The sequence below is a fragment of the Rhinoraja longicauda genome, chromosome 40, assembly GCF_053455715.1.
Source record: "Rhinoraja longicauda isolate Sanriku21f chromosome 40, sRhiLon1.1, whole genome shotgun sequence".
NCBI lineage: Eukaryota > Metazoa > Chordata > Chondrichthyes > Rajiformes > Arhynchobatidae > Rhinoraja > Rhinoraja longicauda.
The window spans coordinates 16,404,109-16,427,978 of record NC_135992.1 but is presented as its reverse complement, the minus strand read 5'-3'; the positions used below and the strand labels follow the sequence as shown (position 1 = coordinate 16,427,978).

At 52.3% G+C, this 23,870-nt stretch overlaps 1 protein-coding gene across 1 annotated transcript; it reads right to left on the bottom strand.

Annotated features, from left to right (window-relative positions):
• Window positions 1–4,746: 4,746 nt before the first annotated feature.
• Window positions 4,747–21,665, bottom strand: LOC144611425 (paired box protein Pax-6-like). Its single transcript, XM_078430502.1, has 8 exons — window positions 21,590–21,665; window positions 19,429–19,594; window positions 17,808–17,969; window positions 13,412–13,494; window positions 12,556–12,706; window positions 9,918–10,033; window positions 6,656–6,806; window positions 4,747–4,832 (listed from the first exon to the last, which is right to left on the bottom strand). The coding sequence occupies exons 1-8, from the start codon at window positions 21,596–21,598 to the stop codon at window positions 4,747–4,749; spliced, it is 924 nt and encodes a 307-aa protein (XP_078286628.1). The 5' UTR covers window positions 21,599–21,665.
• Between the last annotated feature and the right edge of the window lie 2,205 nt (window positions 21,666–23,870).

Here is a 23,870-nt window from a genome sequence, read left to right as displayed (position 1 = left end):
GAGATAGATCAGTCGTGATTGAATGGAGGAGTAGACTTGCTGGGCCGAATGGCCTAAACCTGCTCCTATTTCTTATGATGGTGTACCTCGACTTTCAGAAAGCCTTCGACAAGGTCCCACATAGGAGATTAGTGGGCAAAATTAGGGCACATGGTATTGGGGGTAGGGTACTGACATGGATAGAAAATTGGTTGACAGACAGAAAGCAAAGAGTGGGGATAAATGGGTCCCTTTCGGAATGGCAGGCAGTGACCAGTGGGGTACCGCAAGGTTCGGTGCTGGGACCCCAGCTATTTACAATATACATTAATGACTTAGACGAAGGGATTAAAAGTACCATTAGCAAATTTGCAGATGATACTAAGTTGGGGGGTAGTGTGAATTGTGAGGAAGATGCAATAAGGCTGCAGGGTGACTTGGACAGGTTGTGTGAGTGGGCGGATACATGGCAGATGCAGTTTAATGTAGGTAAGTGTGAGGTTATTCACTTTGGAAGTAAGAATAGAAAGGCAGATTATTATCTGAATGGTGTCAAGTTAGGAGGAGGGGGAGTTCAACGAGATCTGGGTGTCCTAGTGCATCAGTCAATGAAAGGAAGCATGCAGGTTCAGCAGGCAGTGAAGAAAGCCAATGGAATGTTGGCCTTCGTAACAAGAGGAATTGAGTATAGGAGCAAAGAGGTCCTTCTACAGTTGTACCGGGCCCTGGTGAGACCGCACCTGGAGTACTGTGTGCAGTTTTGGTCTCCAAATTTGAGGAAGGATATTCTTGCTATGGAGGGCGTGCAGCGTAGGTTCACTAGGTTAATTCCCGGAATGGCGGGACTGTCGTATGTTGAAAGGCTGGAGCGATTGGGCTTGTATACACTGGAATTTAGAAGGATGAGGGGGGATCTTATTGAAACATATAAGATAATTAGGGGATTGGACACATTAGAGGCAGATAACATGTTCCCAATGTTGGGGGAGTCCAGAACAAGGGGCCACAGTTTGAGAATAAGGGGTAGGCCATTTAGAACGGAGATGAGGAAGAACTTTTTCAGTCAGAGGGTGGTGAAGGTGTGGAATTCTCTGCCTCAGAAGGCAGTGGAGGCCAGTTCGTTGGATGCTTTCAAGAGAGAGCTGGATAGAGCTCTTAAGGATAGCGGAGTGAGGGGGTATGGGGAGAAGGCAGGAACGGGGTACTGATTGAGAGTGATCAGCCATGATCGCATTGAATGGCGGTGCTGGCTCGAAGGGCTGAATGGCCTACTCCTGCACCTATTGTCTATTGTCTATTGTCTATCTTAAGGTCCCACCTGTCCATTCGCTCCACAGACGCTGCCTGACCCGCTGAGTTCCTCCAGCACTCTGTGCTTTGCTCAGGATTCCAGCGACTGCAGTTCCTCATGCCAATCTGGATCACCTGAACAGAACGGTTTAGTCCAGTTTAGTTTAGACTATTGTCATATGTACCGAGCTGCAGTGAGTAGCTGATGTTGCGTGCTGTACTGCAGAGAGAAGACAAGCACAGAGTGCTGGAGTAACTCAGCAGAACAAGCAGCATCTCTGGAGAGAAGGAACGGGTGACTTTTCGGGTCGAGACCCTTCTTCATTTATTCCTTCCTGCCCTACGACATCCAGAAGTCTGTTGGCTGTGGGCGGGAGAGGTTTGGCTGTCTGCGAACAGCGACTAACAGCAATACAATACATCACGCACACCCCCCACTGTACGCACACCCCCCATATCACGCGCGCCCATATCACGCGCGCCCATATCACGCGCGCCCATATCACGAGCGCCCATATCACGCGCGCCCATATCACGCGCGCCCATATCACGCGCGCCCATATCACGAGCGCCCATATCACGAGCGCCCATATCACGCGCGCCCATATCACGCACGCCCATATTACGCGCGTCTATATCACACGTGTGTAGGAAGGAACTGCAGATGCTGGTTTAAGTCACAGATGCCGAAGATAGACACAGAATGCTGAAGTAACTCAGCGGGACAGACAGTGCCTGTTTGAGAGCCTTTAACTGCGTTGTTTCTGCAGGGCTGGTTATTTGGCACGCCAAGCATTTGCCGGATTTTTGTCTTTGTCTCCGTTCTGTGAGGACCAACAGGTTTGATGAGCTGGAGACCTCATTCCTAAGGTATTTATTCACAAAAAGCTGGAGTAACTCAGCAGGTCAGGCAGCATCTCAGGAGAGAAGGAATGGGTGACGTTTCGGGTCGAGACCCTTCTTCAGACTGATTCAGGACCTCATTCCTAACATCGCCGACCAGAGGTACCGGACAGATCAGACCTGCACACAACACAGTATCTGTGGAGAGCATGGATAGGTGACGTTTCACAGAGTGCTGGAGTAACTCAGCGGGTCAGGCAGTATCTGTGGAGAACATGGATGGGTGACGTTTCACAGAGTGCTGGAGTAACTCAGCGGGTCAGGCAGCATCTGTGGAGAACATGGATAGGTGACGTTTCACAGAGTGCTGGAGTAACTCAGCGGGTCAGGCAGCATCTCTGGAGAACATGGATAGGTGACGTTGGTGACAAGCCTTACCGTTTCAGAGATGCTCTGACCTAGTCGTCTGGCCATAACAATTTGGCCCTTGTCAAAGTCGCTCAGGTCTTTAATCCTGCCCATTTCTCCTGCATCCAACACATCAACTTCAAGAACTAAACTCTTCACTTGCTGCCTAATATATCCCACCCCTTGACAGGTGCCATTGTAACAAGATCATCAATGTTATTCACTTCGCCTGTCAGTGGTCATAATGTTTTGGCTGATCGGTGTATTATGGATATAACATATAATGGAGACCAACGTTGGGTCATTGAATGAAGATTTTTTATTAGCTTTTCTTTGTGATTTAAAATGTTTCCGGCCTCTATCTTGCACACACCATATATTCATGTACATATATTGGTATCAAACACATAATCTGTCAGTTTATTGATTCAGAACAGATAACACGATGGGGTGAGTTATCGCCGTGGATTCATGCATTACAACTAGAGGGAGGACATCTTGTCCAGAACCTTCCGTGGCCCAGGTCTAGCAGACCGGACCGCTGGCCGCTGCAGACGTGACCAACCCTGGTCATGTGATCCCTGGCCCTTTGGTCCCCAGAATCATAGAGTCACACAACACGGAATCAGGCCCTTTGGCCCAACTCATACATGCTGAACAAAACGCCCCACCAAAGCTCACCCCACATCCCTCAAACCTGTCTTATCCTCGTACCTGTCCAAATGCCTTTTAAATGCTGTTATAGAACTTGCTCCAACTACCTCCTCCGGCAGCCCGTTCCAAACACCCACCACCCTCCGTGTGAAACAGTTGTCCCTCATGCTCCCATTAAATCTTTCCCCTCTCACCTTAAATCTGTGTCTTCTGGCTCCTGATTCCCCTGGTCTGGGTAATAGACTAGCACCCTATCTATTCCTGCTCATTATTTTATACATCTCTCTAAGATCATCCCTCATCCTCCAGCGCTCCAAGGGTTAAAGTCCTAGCCCGGCCCGGCCTCTCCCTGTAGCTCAGGCCCTCGAGTCCTGGCAACATCCTCGTAAATCTTCTCTGCACTCTTTCCAGCCGGTTGCCATCTCCCCGACAGCACGGTGACTGAAACGGAGCACAATGCTCCAAGTGTGGCCTCATCAAGTTCTTGTCCATCCAAACCTCTCTACTCCACATCCTGCCTGATGGAGGATAATGAGCTGAAAGCCAGTGTTACCACTCTGTGTGGTTTGGGGCAACAATGGCCATTTGTTGTACCTGGTCTGGACATGTCCCACGTCAGCGATGGGGGCCTCTCCAAGACCAGGAAAGCATTGTCGCCAGCTGAGTTTCCCAGCCGAGGCCGGCACGTTCACGTCCCGACGAGGGTCCGTGTGGGGATGGGTGAGCTGGGACCGGGGAACGCAAGTGGGAACCAGAGCTACTGATGGGAAATCACGGTGCTCTACAACGGGAACGTGGGACGACGGTGCCACCACCACGCAAGGGATGGGCGTTACGATATCGCCGAGCCCCAGCACAGTCACCGTGCTGTTGGTTACCCAGCCCTCTGTGTAGAAGTACGCTGACAACCTCCTAGATCTACCGACCCACCCATCTCGCCTCTGGTGGTCAATGTCGTTTGTGTGCCCCTGATTTAGTTTAGAGATACAGCACGGAAACAGGCCCTTCAGCCCGTCGAGTCCACGCCGACCATCGATCACCTGTTACACTAGTTCCATGTTATCCCACTTTCTCATCCACTCCCTACACACGAGGGGGAAATTCACAGAGGGCCAATTAACCCACAAACACGCACGTCTTTGGGATGTGGGAGGGGATGGGACTCTGAGCCAGGCTAGCTCCACGCGTGTGAAATCTGTTACACCCCCTCCACCCATCTTGACAACCCTGCTAGAGTTTCTTCCTTCTGTGGAAGAACCAGTTATAATTCTTTAAAGTAAATCCCAGTGAAGACTGAAGTCAAGGTCACCCTCTCTCTCCCCCGGCACCTCCTCATGGTCCGGTAACACTTCACTCTACAACGACAGCGCTTATATCTGTACATGGAGATCACGGTAACTGTGTTGCAGCAAGCTCTGATTAAATTCTCTCTTGTTTAAAATAAATCAGAATTAAATGGCCGGACTGCCAGCCGGTGTGAACCCGTTCACTCTGGGTGGGTTAATATTGCACCACTGAGACACTGGGGGCAGAACCCGAACCTTCTCACCCCCTCCCCCCTCCCTCTGCCCCTTACTGCAGCCGGGGCCAATACTGGGCCATCTCCTGGTCACCCCCAGGAACCTGCACAGGCACCGACACACCGGGCGAGATCAGACCTGCAGCAAAATAGAAAACACACAGGTTAACAAGAACTCAGACTGGACCACCACAATGAAACTACAACACACACAGAGTGCTGCAGTAACTCAGTGGGTCAGGCAGCATCTGTGGAGAACATGGATAGGTGACGTTTAGAGTCTGAAGAAGGAGTCTCGACCCGAAACGGCACCTATTCTTTTTCTCCAGAGATGCTGCTTGACCCGCTGAGTTACTCCAGCACTCTGTGAAACGTCACCTATCCATGTTCTCCACAGATGCTGCCTGACCCGCTGAGTTACTCCAGCACTCTGTGAAACGTCACCTATCCATGTTCTCCACAGATGCTGCCTGACCCGCTGAGTTACTCCAGCACTCTGTGAAACGTCACCTATCCATGTTCTCCAGAGATAATAATATAATAATAATATATTCCTTTATTCGTCCCACACCGGGGAAATTTACAGTGTTACAGCAGCAAAGTAGATAGCAAGAGAGCATTCATTATAAATAAAAGTAAAGACAAGGATAAATTGTCATCAGTTTACTGTGTATTCCCTAACTGTTACTGTTGACTCGTCTGCTGGGAGCAGTGCTGGTTGTGCAGTCTCACAGCAGCCTGATCCGCTGAGTTACTCCAGCGTTTTTGCGTCTTCCACAAGATGTCTCCTGATCCTGCCGTGTGATATGTTGAGTATAATGTGCTGAATCTTTGTCGCAGATGTTACTAATTATTCAGAACTAATTCCTTCTTTAATGCCGACAACAGAAAAATCTCCCCTTAAACTTCCTTGCTCTAATCAAAACAACCTCAATCTTTTGGTCATTCTATTACCCATTCAAGATTCAAGATTCAAGATTCAAGATTCAAGATTGCTTTATTTGTCGTCCAATATTGGACGAAATTCAGTCACCCACAGTCCAACAATAAAAGCATTAAAAGCATTAAATAGGCTTGTCTTTTAGTTTTTTAGTTTAGTTTAGAGATACAGCGCGGAAACTGGCCCTTCGGCCCACCGAGTCCACACCGACCAGCGATCCCCGCACACTAACACTATCCTACACACACTGGGGACAATTTACAATTTTCCTGAGGCTAATTAACCTAGAATCCTGCACGTCTTTGGAGTGTGGGAGGAAACCGGAGCACCCGGAGAAAACCCACGCAGGTCACAGGGAGTACGTTCAAACTCCGTACAGACAGCGCCCGTGGTCAGGATTGAACCCGGGTCTCTGTGCTGTGAGGCTGTGAGGCAGCAACTCTACCGCTGTGCCACCGTGCCACACAATTTTTTTACCTAAAATAAATTAAACTAAACTACACTAAACCAAATGACACTAAACTAAAGATAGACACAAAAAGCTGGAGTAACTCAGCGGGACAGGCAGCATCTCTGGGGAGAAGGAATCTTCTCTGGAGAGAAGGGTGACGTTTTGGGTCGAGACCCTTCTTCAGACTCAGTCTGAGTCTCGGCCCGAAACATCACCCATTCCTTCTCTCCAGAGATGCTGCCGGTCCCGCTGAGTTACTCCAGCTTTTGGTGTCTATCTTCGGTTTAAACCAGCATCTGCAGTTCCTTTCGACACTAAACTAATTTACAATAAACTAAACAACATTAAACTACAGTACAATAAACTATACTAAACTAAACTAAACCACTCAAACCACAAGCAAGACGACCAACATGGTACGGGTTGAGATCACGGTGAGTGTGGACGCACAGGTGCAGCAAATGTGAACAGCTCAGCGTGTGGCCTGCAGGTGTGTGGGGCTCACCTGTGTGGGGCTCACCTGTAGAGGAGGCTGCTGCAGGTGTGTGGGGCTCACCTGTGTGGGACTCACCTATAGAGGAGGCTGCTGTAGAGGCCAGAGGCTGTGGGTTGTGGTGCGGCTGCATGTGGGGAGGGGTGTAGGCATCGTAGCTGCGCACGGACACGGCTGGGCTGGTGGGGATCATGCAGGAGTACGAGGAAGCTTGGCTCGGCACTGGAGGCTGCAGGACAGACAACAAAACACCACCTGTAAAACCCAGCCACACACGCCCAACACACACAGGTACACCAACCACACACGCCCAGCACCCACAGATACACCAACCACACACGCCCAGCACCCACACGCCCAACACACAGGTACACCAACCACACACGCGCGCAACACACACACACACACATGGCCAACACACACAGGTACACCAACCACACACGCCCAACACATATGCGCCCAACACACACAGGTACACCAACCACACATGCGCCCAACACGCACACGCCCAACACGCACACGCCCAACACGCACGCGCCCAACACGCACGCGCCCAACACGCACGCGCCCAACACACACGCGCCCAACACACACGCGCCAAACACACACGCGCCCAACACACACGCGCCCAACACACACGCGCCCAACACACACGCGCCCAACACACACAGGTACACTAACCACACACGCCCAACACACACGCGCCCAACACACACGCGCCCAACACACACGCGCCCAACACACACGCGCCCAACACACACGCGCCCAACACACACGCGCCCAACACACACGCGCCCAACACACACATACTCAGCACACACACGCCCAACGCACACAGGCACACCAACCACACGCGCCCAATGCACGCGCGCCCAACACACGCGGGCCCAAGACACCCGCTCCCAACACACACAGGTACACCAACCACACACGCCCAACACACACGCGCCCAACACACACGCGCCCAATGCACACGCGCCCGACGCACATAGGTACACCAACCACACACGCCCAACACATACCCGCCCAACACGCACATGCCCAACACGCACAAGCTCAACACGCACACGCCCAACACGCACACGCCCAACACGCACACGCCCAAGCCCAACACGCACATGCCCAACACGCACACGCCCCACGCCCAACACGCACACGCCCAACACGCACATGCCCAACATGCACACGAACCACGCATGCCCAACACACACGCTCAACACACACAGGTACAGAGGGTTGCCAACTTCCTCACTACCAAATACGGGACAAGGTGACGTCACTGCCCCCGCGCCCCACGTGACCTCACCCAGCCAGCGGCCACGTGCACCCGCCTCCTGGCCCGGGCGGCCACCATTGGTGGAGCGGGAGCACGTGGGGCGCTGGCTGGGTGAGGTCACGTGGGGCGCGGGGCGGTGACGTTACCCTTTTGTCCCGTATTTGGGAGTGAGGAAGTTGGCAACCCTACTAATACGGGACAAGAGCGGTCCCGTACGGGACAAACGAATTTAGCCCGAAATACGGGATGTCCCGGCTAATACGGGACGGTTGGCAACTGTACAGGTACATGACGAAAAACCTTTTCACCCAGAGAGTTGTGAATCTGTGGAATTCTCGGCCACAGAAGGCAGTGGAGGCCAATTCACTGGATGTTTTCAAGACAGAGTTAGATTTAGCTCTTGGGGCGAATGGAATCAACGGATATGGGGAGAAAGCAGGAACGGGGTACTGATTGTGGACGATCAACCATGATCATATTGAATGGAGGTGCTGGCTTGATGGGCCGAATGGCCTACTCCTGCATTTATTGTCTATGTTTCTATGTTTCTACATTAGTGGTGGAAACAAATCGCACAGTTCCCATTAAATGCAAGGTAGACACGTTCAAAGCATAGCTTCAAATATCGGGGCAGGTAACCTGGGTCAGTGGGGACTAGACACACAGTGGTTGCACAGGCTTGGGGTGTTTTCATAGAAGGTCAGGGGTTGATGGGAGATGGGAGAGGGGAGAGGGGAGAGGGGAGAGGGGAGAGGGGAGAGGGGGAAAGGAGGGGAGAGGGGAGAGGGGAGAGGGGGAAAGGAGGGGAGAGGGGAGAGGGGAGAGGGGAGAGGGGAGAGGGGAGAGGGGAGAGGGGAGAGGGGAGAGGGGAGAGGGGAGAGGGGAGAGGGGAGAGGGGAGAGGGGAGAGGGGAGAGGGGAGAGGGGGAAAGGAGGGGAGAGGGGAGAGGGGAGAGGGGAGAGGGGAGAGGGGAGAGGGGAGAGGGGGAGAGGGGAGAGATGAGAAAGGAGAGAGGGGGTAAGGAGGGTAGGGGAGAGGGGAGAGGGGGGAGAGGAGAGAGCAGAGAGAAGAGGTGAGAGGGGATGAGAGGAGGGAGGGGAGAGGGGAAAGGAGAGAGGGGGAGAGAGAGCAGAGAGGGGAGAGGGGATGAGAGGAGGGGAGGGGAAAGGGGAGAGGAGAGAGGGGAGATGGGAGAGGGGAGAGGGGAGAGGGGAGATGGGAGAGGGGAGAGGGGAGAGGGGAGAGGGGAGAGGGGAGAGGGGAGAGGGGAGAGGGGAGAGGGGAGAGGGGAGAGGGGAGAGGAGGGGAGAGGGGAGAGGGGAGAGGAGGGGAGAGGGGAGAGGGGAGAGGGGAGAGGAGGGGAGAGGGGAGAGGGGAGAGGGGAGAGGAGGGGAGAGGGGAGAGGAGGGGAGAGGAGGGGAGAGGGGAGAGGGGAGAGGGGAGAGGGGAGAGGGGAGAGGAGGGGAGAGGGGAGAGGGGAGAGGAGGGGAGAGGAGGGGAGAGGGGAGAGGAGGGGAGAGGAGGGGAGAGGGGAGAGGGGAGAGGAGGGGAGAGGGGAGAGGGGAGAGGGGAGAGGAGGGGAGAGGGGAGAGGAGGGGAGAGGGGAGAGGGGAGAGGGGAGAGGGGAGAGGAGGGGAGAGGAGGGGAGAGGAGGGGAGAGGAGGGGAGAGGAGAGTGAAAGTGATAATATTATGTAGAGTTATGAGTGACTGTCAGAACCTGTTCCCCAGGGTGGAAATGTCAACGAATATCTTTGCACTTGTCAGAAAGAACTGCAGAGACTGGTATAAATCAGAAACAGACACAAAAAGCTGGAGTAACTCAGCGGGACAGGCAGTGTCTCTGGAGAGAAGGAATGGGTGATGTTTTGGGTCGAGTCTGAAGAAGGGTCTGCACCCGAAACGTCACCCATTCCTTCTCTCCAGAGACGCTGCCTGCCCCGTTGAGTTACTCTAGTATTTTGTGTCTATTGACGATTCCACATCCTGGCTGTGGACTGTGGACCCAGAGTGGCAGCTCGGTTAGCCCGGCACGTGTCATGGTGACCTGCTTGGCGCTCCTCACCTGCAGGGGAAGGTTGTTTGTCATGGCAAAGGTTGGCATTGGCGGCAGCCCACTGTAACTGTTTGCCATTGAGGCTTCATTCCTGCTCATCATTGGACCTGCAGAGTGGAAGAACACTGTCATTAATATCCCAGCATAGTTGCCCCAGCCATAACACACCGAGACTGCAGATACTGGGGTATCTGAGCCCTTGAACAAGACTTCCTGCCTGCCAGTTCTCATAGAAACATAGAGAAACATAGAAAATAGGGGCAGGAGGCCATTCAGCCCCTCGAGCTAGCACCGCCATTCATTGTGATCACGGCTGATCGTCCACAATCAGTAACCCGTACCTGCCTTCTCCCCATATCCCTTAATTCCACTAGCCCCTAGAGCTCTATCTAACTCTCTCTTAAATCCATCCAGTGGTTTGGCCTCCACTGCCCTCTGTGGCAGAGAATTTCACAAATTCACAACTCTCTGGGTGAAAAAGTTCCTTCTCACCTCAGTTTTAAATGGCCTCCCCTTTATTCTAAGACTGTGGCCCCTGGTTCTGGACTCCCCCAACATTGGGAATTTTTTTCCTGCATCTAGCTTGTCTAGTAGTCCTTTTATAATTTTATATGTTTCTATAAGCTCCCCTCTCATCCTTCTAAACTCCAGTGAATACAAGCCCAGTCTGTAATTGTAAACCTACAAGTCAATGTCCTTGCTACTCTTGCCATTGAGTGCGTGCAGCGCAGGTTCACCAGGTTAATTCCTGGGATGGCGGAACTGTCATACGATGAAAGAATGGGTCGACTGGGCTTGTCTTCACTGGAATTTAGAAGGACGAGAGGGGATCTTATAGAAACATATAAAATTCTTAAAGGATTGGACAGGCTAGATGCAGGAAAAATATTCCCGATGTTGGGGGAGTCCAGAACCAGGGGTTACAGTTTAAGAATAAGGGGTTGGTCATTTAGAACTGAGATGAGGAAAAACTTTTTCAGTCAGAGAGTTGTAAATCTGTGGAATTCTCTGCCTCAGAAGGCAGTCGAGGCCAATTCTCTGAATGCATTCAAGAGAGAGCTAGATAGAGCTCTTAAGGATAGCGGAGTCAGGGGGTATGGCAAGAAGGCAGGAACGGGGTACTGATTCAGAATGATCAGCCATGATCACATTGAATGGTGGTGCTGGCTCGAATGGCTGAATGGCCTCCTCCTGCACCTATTGTCTATTGAAACATGTCCCTCATGTTGAGGGAGTCCAGAACCAGGGGTCACAGTTTAAGAATAAGGGGTTGGTCATTTAGGACTGAGATGAGGAAAAACTTTTTCAACCAGAGAGTTGTGAATCTGTGGATTTCTGCCACAAAAGGCAGTGGAGGCCGATTCACTGGATGTTTTCAAGAGAGAGTTAGATTTAGCTCTAGGGCTAACGGAATCAAGGGATATGGGGAGAAAGCAGGAACGGGGTACTGATTCTGGATGATCAGCCATGATTATATTGAATGGCGGTGCTGGCTTGAAGGGCTGAATGGCTTCCTCCTGCACCTATGTTTCTCAGCAAGGACACAGCTTTGGACACACAACTAATGGACAAAGGCACTCCATTCACATGGCAAGGCACCACGGGAAGGCAGGGTAATGGGGCTGCAGTAGATTGTAATCCCACCCCCCCCCCCCAAAAGTCAAATAGTTCGTCAAGTAGAAGACACAAGGAACTGCAGATGTTGGATTCTTGAGCAAAAGACAAAGTGCTGGAGGAACTCTGTGGTTCAGGCAGCGTCTGTGGAGAGAATGGACAGGGGTCACATTGTGGGTCAGACTCTGTCTACAAATTAGCAGTGGTCTTGCTGACGTCTTGGCCTGGCCAGTACCCATCTCCCAAACACCTGTTAGCCACTGGCACTTTACTGATGCTGGGACTAGCTGCCTATAACCTGGCTGCCATGTGTTCTATCATGCAGTAATGACTATTGTAATGGCAATACTACCACAGATGCTGCCTGACCCACTGAGTAACTCCGGCACTTTGCAGTTTGTCAATTAGATTTCCAAATGAAGAATATATATTTGCTCATGGTAGCTTGGGTTCCCAGAACCCTTATAGACACAGAGTGCTGGAGTAACTCAGCGGATCAGGCAGCATCTCTGGAGAGAAGGAATGGGTGACGTTTCGTGTCGAGACCCTTCTTCAGACTCAGACTGAAGAAGGGTTGTGACCTGAAATGTCACCTATTCATAAGGTCTCATCCTGACCCGCTGAGTTACTCCAGCACTCTGTGAAACGTCACCTATCCATGTTCCCCACAAATGGTGCCTGACCCGCTGAGTTACTCCAGCACTCTGTGACTTGTTTTGTAAACCAGCATCTGCAGTTCCTCGTGTTTACAGGTGACAGGACTCTGCTCTTCTTTGACCCTGAGCTTTATTGTCCATCTGATCGAGCGGGTTGGGTCTTTAGTTTGGTATCTCATGCAGAGATGGATGAATATGTGTGGGAGGTTATGAATGCCGTGAGGTATACATGCGCCACTCTGGGTGGAGTTCTCGCGTCCGTCCGTCCGTCCGTCCGTCCGTCCGTCCGTCTCCCCCCCTCCCTCCCTCCCTCCCCCCCTCCCATTGCGTGACAGACTCCAGCCGTGGTGGACATGCAGATGTCGGTGTGCAATGACCTGAGGTATTGGGCTGAGGCATGGCCTGGTAGAGTGAGGAGGAGAAGCTGCTGTTGATGGGCACGTGGCTGGGACCGGTGCACGCCTGCTTCCGCTGGTTGCGAAGTTTCTCTTCCCGCCTCCACTTGGCACGCCGATTGGAAAACCACACCTGGAGGGTCAGAAATAAACAAGAGTACACGTCCCCAGCGGGCAGTGAGTGCGGTGAACCCGACGCTGGTACGCTCAACAATTCACACGTTCCACGGGCAGAGTTAGGCCATTCGGCCCATCAAGTCCACTCTGTCGATCATGACTGATCTATCTTTCCTTCTCGACCCTAACCCCATGCAATGGGCAGCACGGTGGCACAGCGGGTAGAGCTGCTGCCCCACAGTGCCAGGGACCAGGGTTCGATCCCGACTACGGGCGCTGTCTGTACGGAGTTTGTACGTTCTCCCCGTGACCTGCGTGGGTTTTCTCCGAGATCTTCAGTTTCCTCCCACACTCCAAAGACGTGCAGGTTTGTAGGTTAGTTGGCTTGGTATAAGTGTAAATTGTCTCTAGTTGGGTAGGGTAGTGTTAGTGTGCGGGGATCGCTGGTCGGCGCGGACTCGGTCTGTTTCCGCTCTGTATCCCTAAACTAAACTAAACTACTGGAGTAGGAAGTCACTTACAGGGCATCCAATCTCATCCTGGGCCATCCCATCACATTCCATAGGATCCCAATCCCAATCCCAATCCCATGCCGGGTATTCATTGGATCATCTTAATTTTACTGGATCTCAACATTGTCGTCAGCAGCTTGGAGCTGGGATGTGAAGGGGCCACTATGTTGTTCCACACTCACACTAACCTACATCCCCTCCCCACATACCTGTATCCTGGCCTCAGGCAAGTCGATTTTGGCTGCTAACCTCTCCCTGGCAAAAACATCCGGGTAGTGAGTGCGCTCGAATTCTTGGAAAATAAATATGAAGAATCAAGTTTACAACGTGCTTGACATCAGTTCATCATCACAAGAGAAGAGTGTATATTTGCCCCAAGGCACGGAGTGCTGGAGTAACTCAGTGGGTCAGGCAGCATCTGTGGAGAACATGGATAGGTGACGTTTCACAGTGCTGGAGTAACTCAGTGGGTCAGGCAGCATCTGTGGAGAACATGGATGGGTGACGTTTCACAGAGTGCTGGAGTAACTCAGTGGGTCAGGCAGCATCTGTGGAGAACATGGATAGGTGACGTTTCACAGTGCTGGAGTAACTCAGTGGGTCAGGCAGCATCTGTGGAGAACATGGATAGGTGACGTTTCACAGTGCTGGAGTAACTCAGCGGGTCAGGCAGCATCTGTGGAGAACTGGCAGTCTGGAGAAAATCCCAACCCAAAACTTCACCTTAGTTAGTTAGTTTATTAGTTGGTCAGTTAGTTTATTAGTTAGTTAGTTAGTTTATTGTGTACCGAGGTACAATGAAAAGCTTTTGTTGCATGCTGTCTGGTCAGTAGGAAGACTAAGTGATTATAATCCACAGTATTCAGAAACTAGATAGCAGGAATAACGTTTAGTGCAAGATGAAGTCTGATTGAAGATAGTGTGAGGGTGGACAATGAGGTAGCTGTCAGCACAGGGCCTGTGTCCAGTTAGAAACATAGAAACATAGAAAATAGGTGCAGGAGTAGGCCATTCGGCCCTTCGAGCCTGTACGCACCGCCATTCAATATGATCATGGCTGATCATCCAACTCAGTATCCCGTACCTGCCTTCTCTCCATACCCCCTGATCCCTTTAGCAAAAAGGGCCACATCTAACTCCCTCTTAAATATAGCCAATGAACTGGCCTCAACTACCTTCTGTGGCAGAGAATTCCACAGATTCACCACTCTCTGTGTGAAGAAATGTTTTCTCATCTCGGTCCTAAAAGACTTCCCCCTTATCCTTAAGATGTGACCCCTGGTTCTGGACTCCCCCAACATCGGGAACAATCTTCCTGCATCTAGCCTCTCCAACCCCTTAAGAATTTTATATGTTTCTATAAGATCCCCCCTCAGTCTTCTAAATCCCAGCGAGTACAAGCCCAGTCTATCCAGTCTTTCCTCATATGAAAGTCCCGCCATCCCAGGGATCAATCTGGTGAACCTTCTCTGTACTCCCTCTAAGGCAAGAACGTCTTTCCTCAGGTTAGGAGACCAAAACTGCACACAGTACTCCAGGTGCGGTCTCACCAAGGCCCTGTACAACTGCAGCAGAACCTCCCTGCTCCTAAACTCAAATCCTCTTGTCCAGTGTCTGTGGGTCAGCATAGGCCCAGTGTCCAGTTGTCCTGGGTGTGTGGGTCAGCATAGGCCCTGTGTCCAGTTGTCCAGTGTCTGTGCGGAGGCACAAGGCCTGTGTCCAGTTGTCCAGTGTCTGTGCAGAGGCACAGGCCCTGTGTCCAGTTGTCCAGTGTCTGTGCGGAGGCACAAGGCCTGTGTCCAGTTGTCCACAGTCTGTGGGTCAGCACAGGCCCTGTGTCCAGTTGTCCAGTGTCTGTGGGCCAGCACAGGCCCTGTGTCCAGTTGTCCAGTGTCTGTGCGGAGGCACAAGGCCTGTGTCCAGTTGTCCAGTGTCTGTACGGAGGCACAAGGCCTGTGTCCAATTGTCCGGTGTCTGTGGGCCAGCACAGGCCCTGTGTCCAGTTGTCCAGTTGTCCAGTGTCTGTGCGGAGGCACAGGCCTTGTGTCCAGTTGTCCAGTGTCTGTGCGGAGGCACAGGCCCTGTGTCCAGTTGTCCAGTTGTCCAGTGTCTGTGCGGAGGCACAGGCCCTGTGTCCAGCTGTCCAGTTGTCCAGTGTCTGTGCGGAGGCACAGGCCCTGTGTCCAGTTGTCCAGTGTGTGTGGGTCAGCACAGGCCCTGTGTCCAGTTGTCCAGTGTCTGTGCGGAGGCACAGGCCCTGTGTCCAGTTGTCCAGTGTCTGTGGGTCAGCACAGGCCCTGTGTCCAGTGTCTGTGGGTCAGCACAGGCCCTGTGTCCAGTTGTCCAGTTGTCCAGTGTCTGTGCGGAGGCACAGGCCCTGTGTCCAGTTGTCCAGTGTCTGTGCGGAGGCACAAGGCCTGTGTCCAGTTGTCCAGTGTCTGTGCGGAGGCACAGGCCCTGTGTCCAGTTGTCCAGTTGTCCAGTGTCTGTGGGTCAGCACAAGGCCTGTGTCCAGTTGTCCAGTGTCTGTGGGTCAGCACAGGCCCTGTGTTCAGTTGTCCAGTTGTCCAGTGTCTGTGCGGAGGCACAGGCCCTGTGTCCAGTTGTCCAGTTGTCCAGTGTCTGTGCGGAGGCACAGGCCCTGTGTCCAGTTGTCCAGTTGTCCAGTGTCTGTGGGTCAGCACAGGCCCTGTGTCCAGTTGTCCAGTGTCTGTGCGGAGGCTCAGGCCCTGTGTCCAGTTGTCCAGTGTCTGTGCGGAGGCACAGGCCCTATGTCCAGTTGTCCAGTGTCTGTGGGTCAGCACAAGGCCTGTGTCCAGTTGTCCGGTGTCTGTGGGCCAGCACAGGCCCTGTGTCCAGTTGTCCAGTTGTCCAGTGTCTGTGCGGAGGCACAGGCCTTGTGTCCAGTTGTCCAGTGTCTGTGCGGAGGCACAGGCCCTGTGTCCAGTTGTCCAGTTGTCCAGTGTCTGTGCGGAGGCACAGGCCCTGTGTCCAGCTGTCCAGTTGTCCAGTGTCTGTGCGGAGGCACAGGCCCTGTGTCCAGTTGTCCAGTGTGTGTGGGTCAGCACAGGCCCTGTGTCCAGTTGTCCAGTGTCTGTGCGGAGGCACAGGCCCTGTGTCCAGTTGTCCAGTGTCTGTGGGTCAGCACAGGCCCTGTGTCCAGTGTCTGTGGGTCAGCACAGGCCCTGTGTCCAGTTGTCCAGTGTCTGTGCGGAGGTACAAGGCCTGTGTCCAGTTGTCCAGTGTGTGTGGGTCAGCACAGGCCCTGTGTCCAGTTGTCCAGTGTCTGTGGGTCAGCACAGGCCCTGTGTCCAGTTGTCCAGTTGTCCAGTGTCTGTGCGGAGGCACAGGCCCTGTGTCCAGTTGTCCAGTGTCTGTGCGGAGGCACAAGGCCTGTGTCCAGTTGTCCAGTGTCTGTGCGGAGGCACAGGCCCTGTGTCCAGTTGTCCAGTGTCTGTGGGTCAGCACAAGGCCTGTGTCCAGTTGTCCAGTGTCTGTGGGTCAGCACAGGCCCTGTGTTCAGTTGTCCAGTTGTCCAGTGTCTGTGCGGAGGCACAGGCCCTGTGTCCAGTTGTCCAGTTGTCCAGTGTCTGTGCGGAGGCACAGGCCCTGTGTCCAGTTGTCCAGTTGTCCAGTGTCTGTGGGTCAGCACAGGCCCTGTGTCCAGTTGTCCAGTGTCTGTGCGGAGGCTCAGGCCCTGTGTCCAGTTGTCCAGTGTCTGTGCGGAGGCACAGGCCCTATGTCCAGTTGTCCAGTTGTCCAGTGTCTGTGGGTCAGCATAGGCCCTGTGTCCAGTGTCTGTGGGTCAGCACAGGCCCTGTGTCCAGTTGTCCAGTTGCCCAGTGTCTGTGCTGAGGCACAGGCCCTGTGTCCAGTTGTCCAGTGTCTGTGCGGAGGCACAGGCCCTGTGTCCAGTGTCTGTGGGTCAGCACAGGCCCTGTGTCCAGTTGTCCAGTGTCTGTGCGGAGGCACAGGCCCTGTGTCCAGTTGTCCACTGTCTGTGCGGAGGCACAGGCCCTGTGTCCTGTTGTCCAGTTGTCCAGTGTCTGTGCGGAGGCACAGGCCCTGTGTCCAGTTGTCAAGTTGCCCAGTGTCTGTGCGGAGGCACAGGCCCTATGTCCAGTTGTCCAGTGTCTGTGCGGAGGCACAGGCCCTGTGTCCAGTTGTCCAGTTGTCCAGTGTCTGTGCGGAGGCACAGGCCCTATGTCCAGTTGTCCAGTTGTCCAGTGTCTGTGCGGAGGCACAGGCCCTGTGTCCAGTTGTCCAGTTGCCCAGTGTCTGTGGGTCAGCACAGGCTCTGTGTCCAGTTGTCCAGTTGTCCAGTGTCTGTGCGGAGGCACAGGCCCTGTGTCCAGTTGTCCAGTGTCTGTGCGGAGGCACAGGCCCTGTGTCCAGTTGTCCAGTGTCTGTGGGTCAGCACAGGTCCTGTGTCCAGTTGTCCAGTGTCTGTGCGGAGGCACAGGCCCTGTGTCCAGTTGTCCAGTGTCTGTGGGTCAGCACAGGCCCTGTGTCCAGTTGTCCGGTGTCTGTGCGGAGGCACAGGCCCTGTGTCCAGTTGTCCAGTTGTCCAGTGTCTGTGCGGAGGTAGAGCTGGTCGGATCGTACCTTTCTCCAGGGCTTCGATCTGATCCTGTGTGAAGGACGTACGGTTTCTCTGCAGTTTCCTCTTGAGCTGCAGACGGATCTGGGACTCATCGGAATCGTCTCCGTTCACACCGAGTCCCCCACCACTCTCACCTCTGACCTCCGGTTGCTGACAGCTGTCTGCTTTAAAACAAAAGTGCACAAAGTCAATGTGGTTTCAGTTTAAGGTAGACGCACAATGCTGGAGTAACACAGCGGGTCAGGCAGCATCTTGGGAGAGAAGGAATGGGTGACTGGTTTCTTCAGGCTGAAGAAGGGTCTTGACCCGAGACGTCACCCATTCCTTCTCTCCCAAGATGCTGCCCGACCCGCTGAGTTACTCCAGCATTGTGTGTCTACCTTCGATTTTAACCAGCATCTGCAGTTTTTTTCCTACACATATGGTTTTAGTTTAGTTTAAAGATTCAACACGGAAACAGGACTTTCGGCCCACCGAGTCCAGGCTCACCAGCGATCCCCACACATTAACACAATCCCACACACACTGGGGATAATTTACATTGATACCAAGCCAATTAACCTATAAACCTGCACGTCTTTGGAGTGTGGGAGGAAACCGGAGCACCCGGAGAAAACCCACGCAGGTCACGGGGAGAACGTACAAACTCAGTGCAGACAGCGCCCGTGGTCAGGATGGAACCCGGGTCTCCGGCGCTGTGAGGCAGCAGCTCTACCCGCTGCACTACCATAATGGTGGGAAACTCATTCAATCTTTAGGTTCAGTAAAGTGGGTCTCACAACAGCATTGAACCTTGGAGGAAAGGAGTTTAGTTTAATGTATTATTTAGTTTCGTTTATTATTGTCACGTGCACTGTGGTGCTGTGAAATGCTCTCTGTCGCGAGGTATCCAGTCAGCACAAAGGCAAGATTGAATGATTGCAATCAGGCCGTCCACAGTGTACAGATACCGGATAAAGGGAATCACATTTAGTGCAAGATAAAAGTCCAGTACAGGGAGCAGAAGGCATTTGTGGTTAGGGGTTGCCAACTTCCCCACTCCCAAATACGGGACAAAGGGTGACCTCACCCAGCCAGCGGCCACGTGCTCCCGCTCCACCAATGGCGGCCGCCCGGGCGGGGTGAGGTCACGTGGGGCGCGGGGCGGTGATGTCACCCTTTGTCCCGTATTTGGGAGCGAGGAAGTTGGCAACCCTACTAATACGGGACAAGGGCGGTCCCGTACGGGACAAACTAGTTTAGCCCAAAATACGGGATGTCCCGGCTAATACGGGACAGTTGGCAACCCTCGTTGAGACACAGGAGGAGGTCATGTGATCATTCATATCCACGTTTACCACATGTCCTCCAGAATCGGTAAGGCCACGAGCTGCTGCCTGAATGCGCCTGAGACCCGGGTTCCACCCTGACCTTGGGCACTGTCTGTGTGGAGTTTGCACCTTCTCCCTGTTTGCTACGGTTTCCTCCCACATCCCAAAGTCGTGCGTGTTTGCAGGTGGATCGGCCCTCGTGTGTAGGTAGTGGATGCAAAAGTGGTGTCAGCGTGAATGGGTGATCGATGGCCAGCAAGGACTGGGTGGGCCGAAGGGCCTGCTCCCCTGCTGTACCAGTGTAAAGCCTCACCTGCAGCGGCCTGTCCTGCCATGGAGCCTGCCTGGTACCAGCCTGCCCGGGCGCCCCAGCCTCCCGGCTGCACGTTCAGCATACGCAGCTTGTCGTACATCCCGTCCGCCCCCATGGGATGGTCCTCGGTGGCCAGAGTCTGTAAGGCCTCACCCGCAGCCAGCACCTAACGCAGCGGCAAGGAGCTCAGTCAGTCAGTTCAGTTCAGTTTAGAGATACAGCGTGGAAATAGGCCCTTCAGCTCAGGGCTATCACAGCACAAGGTTACCTCAGCCATGGAGGGAATATTCCGGCAACTGCTGCCTTCCCTCCAGTGTGAGATTGTCAGCTCATTGTGAGAATGGCTAAAGATTGTCCATTCCACTTCAACAGCATCATCGGGAGAAGGAATGGGTGACGTTTCGGGTCGAGACCCTTCTTCAGTCTGAAGAAACGTCACCCATTCCGTCTCTCCTGAGATGCTGCCTGACCTGCTGAGTTACTCCAGCATTTTGTGAATAAATACCTTCGATTTGTACCAGCATCTGCAGTTATTTTCTTACTCAACAGCATCAATGGTCGTTTTAGTTTAGTTTAGAGATACAGAGCAGAAAAAGCCACTTCAGCCCACCGAGTCTGCACCGACCAGCGATCCCCACACACTAACACTATCCTACACACACTAACACTATCCTACACACACTAACACTATCCTACACACACTAACACTATCCTACACACACTAACACTATCCTACACACACTAACACTATCCTACACACACTAACACTATCCTACACACACTAACACTATCCTACATACACTAACACTATCCTACACACACTAACACTATCCTACACACACTCAGGACAATTTTTACATTTATACCAAACCAATCAATCTACAAACCTGAGGTAGACACAAAATACTGGAGTAACTCAGTCGTTCAGGCAGCATCTTAGGAGAGAAGGAATGGGAGAGATTTCGGGTCGAGACCTTTCTTCACGCGAATGGTCTCGACCCGATACGTTACCCATTCCTTCTCTCCTGAGATGCTGCCTGACCCGCTGAGTTACTCCAGCATTTTGTGTCTACCTTTGAGTTAAACCAGCATCTGCAGCTTTTTTCCCTACACAACCTGCAAACCTGTACGTCTTTGGAGGAGGAAACCGAAGATCTCAGAGAAAACCCACGCAGGTAACGGTGGGAACGTACAAACTGCATACAAACAGCACCCGTAGTCGGGATCGAACCCGGGTCTCTGACGCTGCAAGTGCTGTAAGGCAGCAACTCTACCGCTGCGCCACCGTGCCACCCTGAGTTCTGCCTTGAGTGTAGTGGATGCATCGTAGACACACACAGACAGAGGAGCCCGGGAGAGGGAGCTGGGCTGTGTGCACAACAAGATGGAATGACTTACTGTGTGGAATTTGATTGAGGGGCATTTGTATAAAATTCCACGTGTATTAGTGAGCTGTGGGTTGGGATATAATCAAGGGTTTGAAGCAAAGTGGGGGAGGGGTTATTTTAGAAACAAGGAACTGCAAATGCTGGTTCACAAAAAATGACACAAAGTGCTGGAGTAACTCAACAGGTCAGTCAGCATTTCAGGAGAAAACGGATAGGTGACGTTTCGGGTCGTGAGTCTTCTTCAGACTGCGAAGAAGAAAGCTGGAAGAGAGGAGGGGCAGGACAAAGCCTGGCAGGTAATAGGTTGATACAGGAGGGGGGGGGTAGTTTGCCAGAGGCTGGCACATGGTGCAGCGGGTAGAGCTGCTGCCTCACAGCGCCACAGATCTGGGTTCCATCCCGACTACGGGCGTTGTCTGTACGGAGTTTGTACGTTCTCCCCGTGACCTGCGTGGGTTTTTTCCGGGTGCCCCGGTTTCCTTCTACACCCCGAATACACACAGGTTTTATAGGTTAATTGGCTTCTGTAAAATTGTAAATTGTCCCTAGTGTGTATAGGATAGTGCTTGTGTACGGGGTGATCTCTGGTAAGCAGATACTTGGTGGGCCGAAGGGCCTGTTCACACTCTGTATCTCTAAAGTCTAAAGATGGGCAGATGGTTGGACAAAGGCCAGAGATGTAAAGACAGAAGGTGTGAGACAAAAGGATTGAAGAGTTGCAAATTGTGAAGCTAGAGGAAGGAATGGGGAGTGGGGGGGAGAGATGAACTCACCTCGGTCATGGGATCTGGGAGATGAATCGGTGCACCCCAGAGATTTGGTGATTTAGGAATCTGGATGATCTCACCATCAGTGGCCAGCCGATGGTGGGGAAGGACAGGGACCTCCGGCCGATTTATGGCACCTCTTGTTGGTCACATCAGTGAGCAGAAGCTGGAACCTTGCAAGGTAAAGGCAGGAGAACAGTTCCAATTAGTTAGTTTACTTTAGTTTAGAGATACACCTTGGAAACAGGCCCTTCAGCCCACCGAGTCCGTACTGACCAGCGATCACCCGTTCACACCACTTCCAAGTTTCTCATCCACTCCCTACACACTAGGAGCAATTTACAGAGGGCCGATTAACCTACAAATCTGCACATCTTTGGGACGTGGGAGGAAACCGGAGCACCCGGAGGAAACCCACGTGATCACAGGGAGAACGTGCAAACTCCACACAGGCAGCACTCAGGATAAGGATTGAACCCGGGTCTCCAGTGCCGTGAGGCAGCGGCTCCAACAAATGTATTATTGAGCCGCACCTTTTATTAATGATTATTTCAACCTTTAATTTTCTTTAAAAAAACCTGACAAACAAATGAAAATTCTTCTTTTAAAAAAGACCCGTCTCTTTCCCCTTCTGCTTTTTTCTCTCGTTTTCCACAACCTCTCATCATCTTACATAAGAAGCTTGTTTCAACACGATGGTGGTGAATCTGTGGGATTCTTTGCCACAGAAGGCTGTGGAGGCCACAAGTCAGTGGATGTTTATAAGGCAGAGATAGATAGATTCTTGATTAATGCGGGTGTCAGGGGTTATGGGGAGAAGGCAGGAGAATGGGGTTAGGAGGGAGAGATAGTTCAGCCATGATTGAATGGCAGAGTGGACTTGATGGGCCGAATGGGCATCTCACCATGGCAAGGCAAGGCAACGTAGAAAGGTGCAGTGCTGATGTGATGGTTTAGGTTCACAAATGCTTCGCATAAACACTGGCGTATTGTCCCTGACGTATGTAAGAGCAAGGCGTGGCTTTATCAACCCGTTTAAAATGGGGCAAGCACTCCAAAGGCTGAATATTGAGAAACAATATCCCCGGATGAAGTTTACCTTTAGAAATATGTAAAGCAAAAGGAATAGAAATGAGGATGATCACATTTCTGTGATGTGTAGGAAAATAACTGCAGATGCTGGTACAAATCGAAGGCATCACAAAAAGCTGGAGTAACTCAGCGGGTCAGGCAGCATCTCAAGGGTCTCGACTCGAAACGTCACCCATTCCTTCTCTCCTGAGATGCTGCCTGACCCGCTGAGTTACTCCAGCTTTTTGTGATACTTTACATTTCTATGTTGCATCTTTTGGAATCTCAACAACCAGGCATAAACCAGCATTAAGGTGCAGCATTCCCTGACCAGGAGGGTGGCTGTTAAATGTTTGCCCCAACCTTCAGCAGTCAGGCAGGGCAATGCACATTATGTCACAGCTTTGCCCATTATCCCGCTCAGAAAGCAGCATATACAAGCAGCAGTCACACGCATACGTACATACATAAAGACACAGAGACAGACATAATGGCAGACACACACAGCTGTGTGCAGGAAGTAACTGCAGAAGTCTGAAAAAGGGTCTCGTACCGAAACGTCAAACAATTCCTTCTCTCCAGAGATGCTGCCTGTCCCGCTGAGTTACTCCAGCATTTTGTGTCTATCTTCGATTTAAACCAGCATCGGCAGTTTTTTCCTGCACAAGGAACTGCAGATCCTGGTTTGAACTGAAGATAGACACAGAGTGCTGGAGTAACTCAGCGGGTCAGGCAGCATCTCTGGAGAACATGGATAGGTGACGTTTCACAGAGTGCTGGAGTAACTCAGCAGGTCAGGCAGCATCTGTGGAGAACATGGACAGGTGACGATTCACAGAGTGCTGGAGTAACTCAGCGGGTCAGGCAGCATCTGTGGAGAACATGGATAGGTGACGATTCACAGAGTGCTGGAGTAACTCAGCGGGTCAGGCAGGACCTCTGGAGAGAAGGAATGCGTGACGTTTCAGGTCGGGACCCTTCTTCCTATTTTTGTTTCAGTTTCCAAAAGTTTTTTTCAGTTTGTTCTTCATTTAAAAAAAGCTTTAGAGATACAGCGCGGAAACAGACCGTTTGGCCCATCGAGTCGGCACCGCCCAGCGATCCCCGCACACTAACGCTGTCCTACACACACTCTAGGGACAATTTACATTTACACCAAGCCAATTAATCTACAAACCTGCACGTATTTGGAGTGTGGGAGGAAACCGAAGATCTT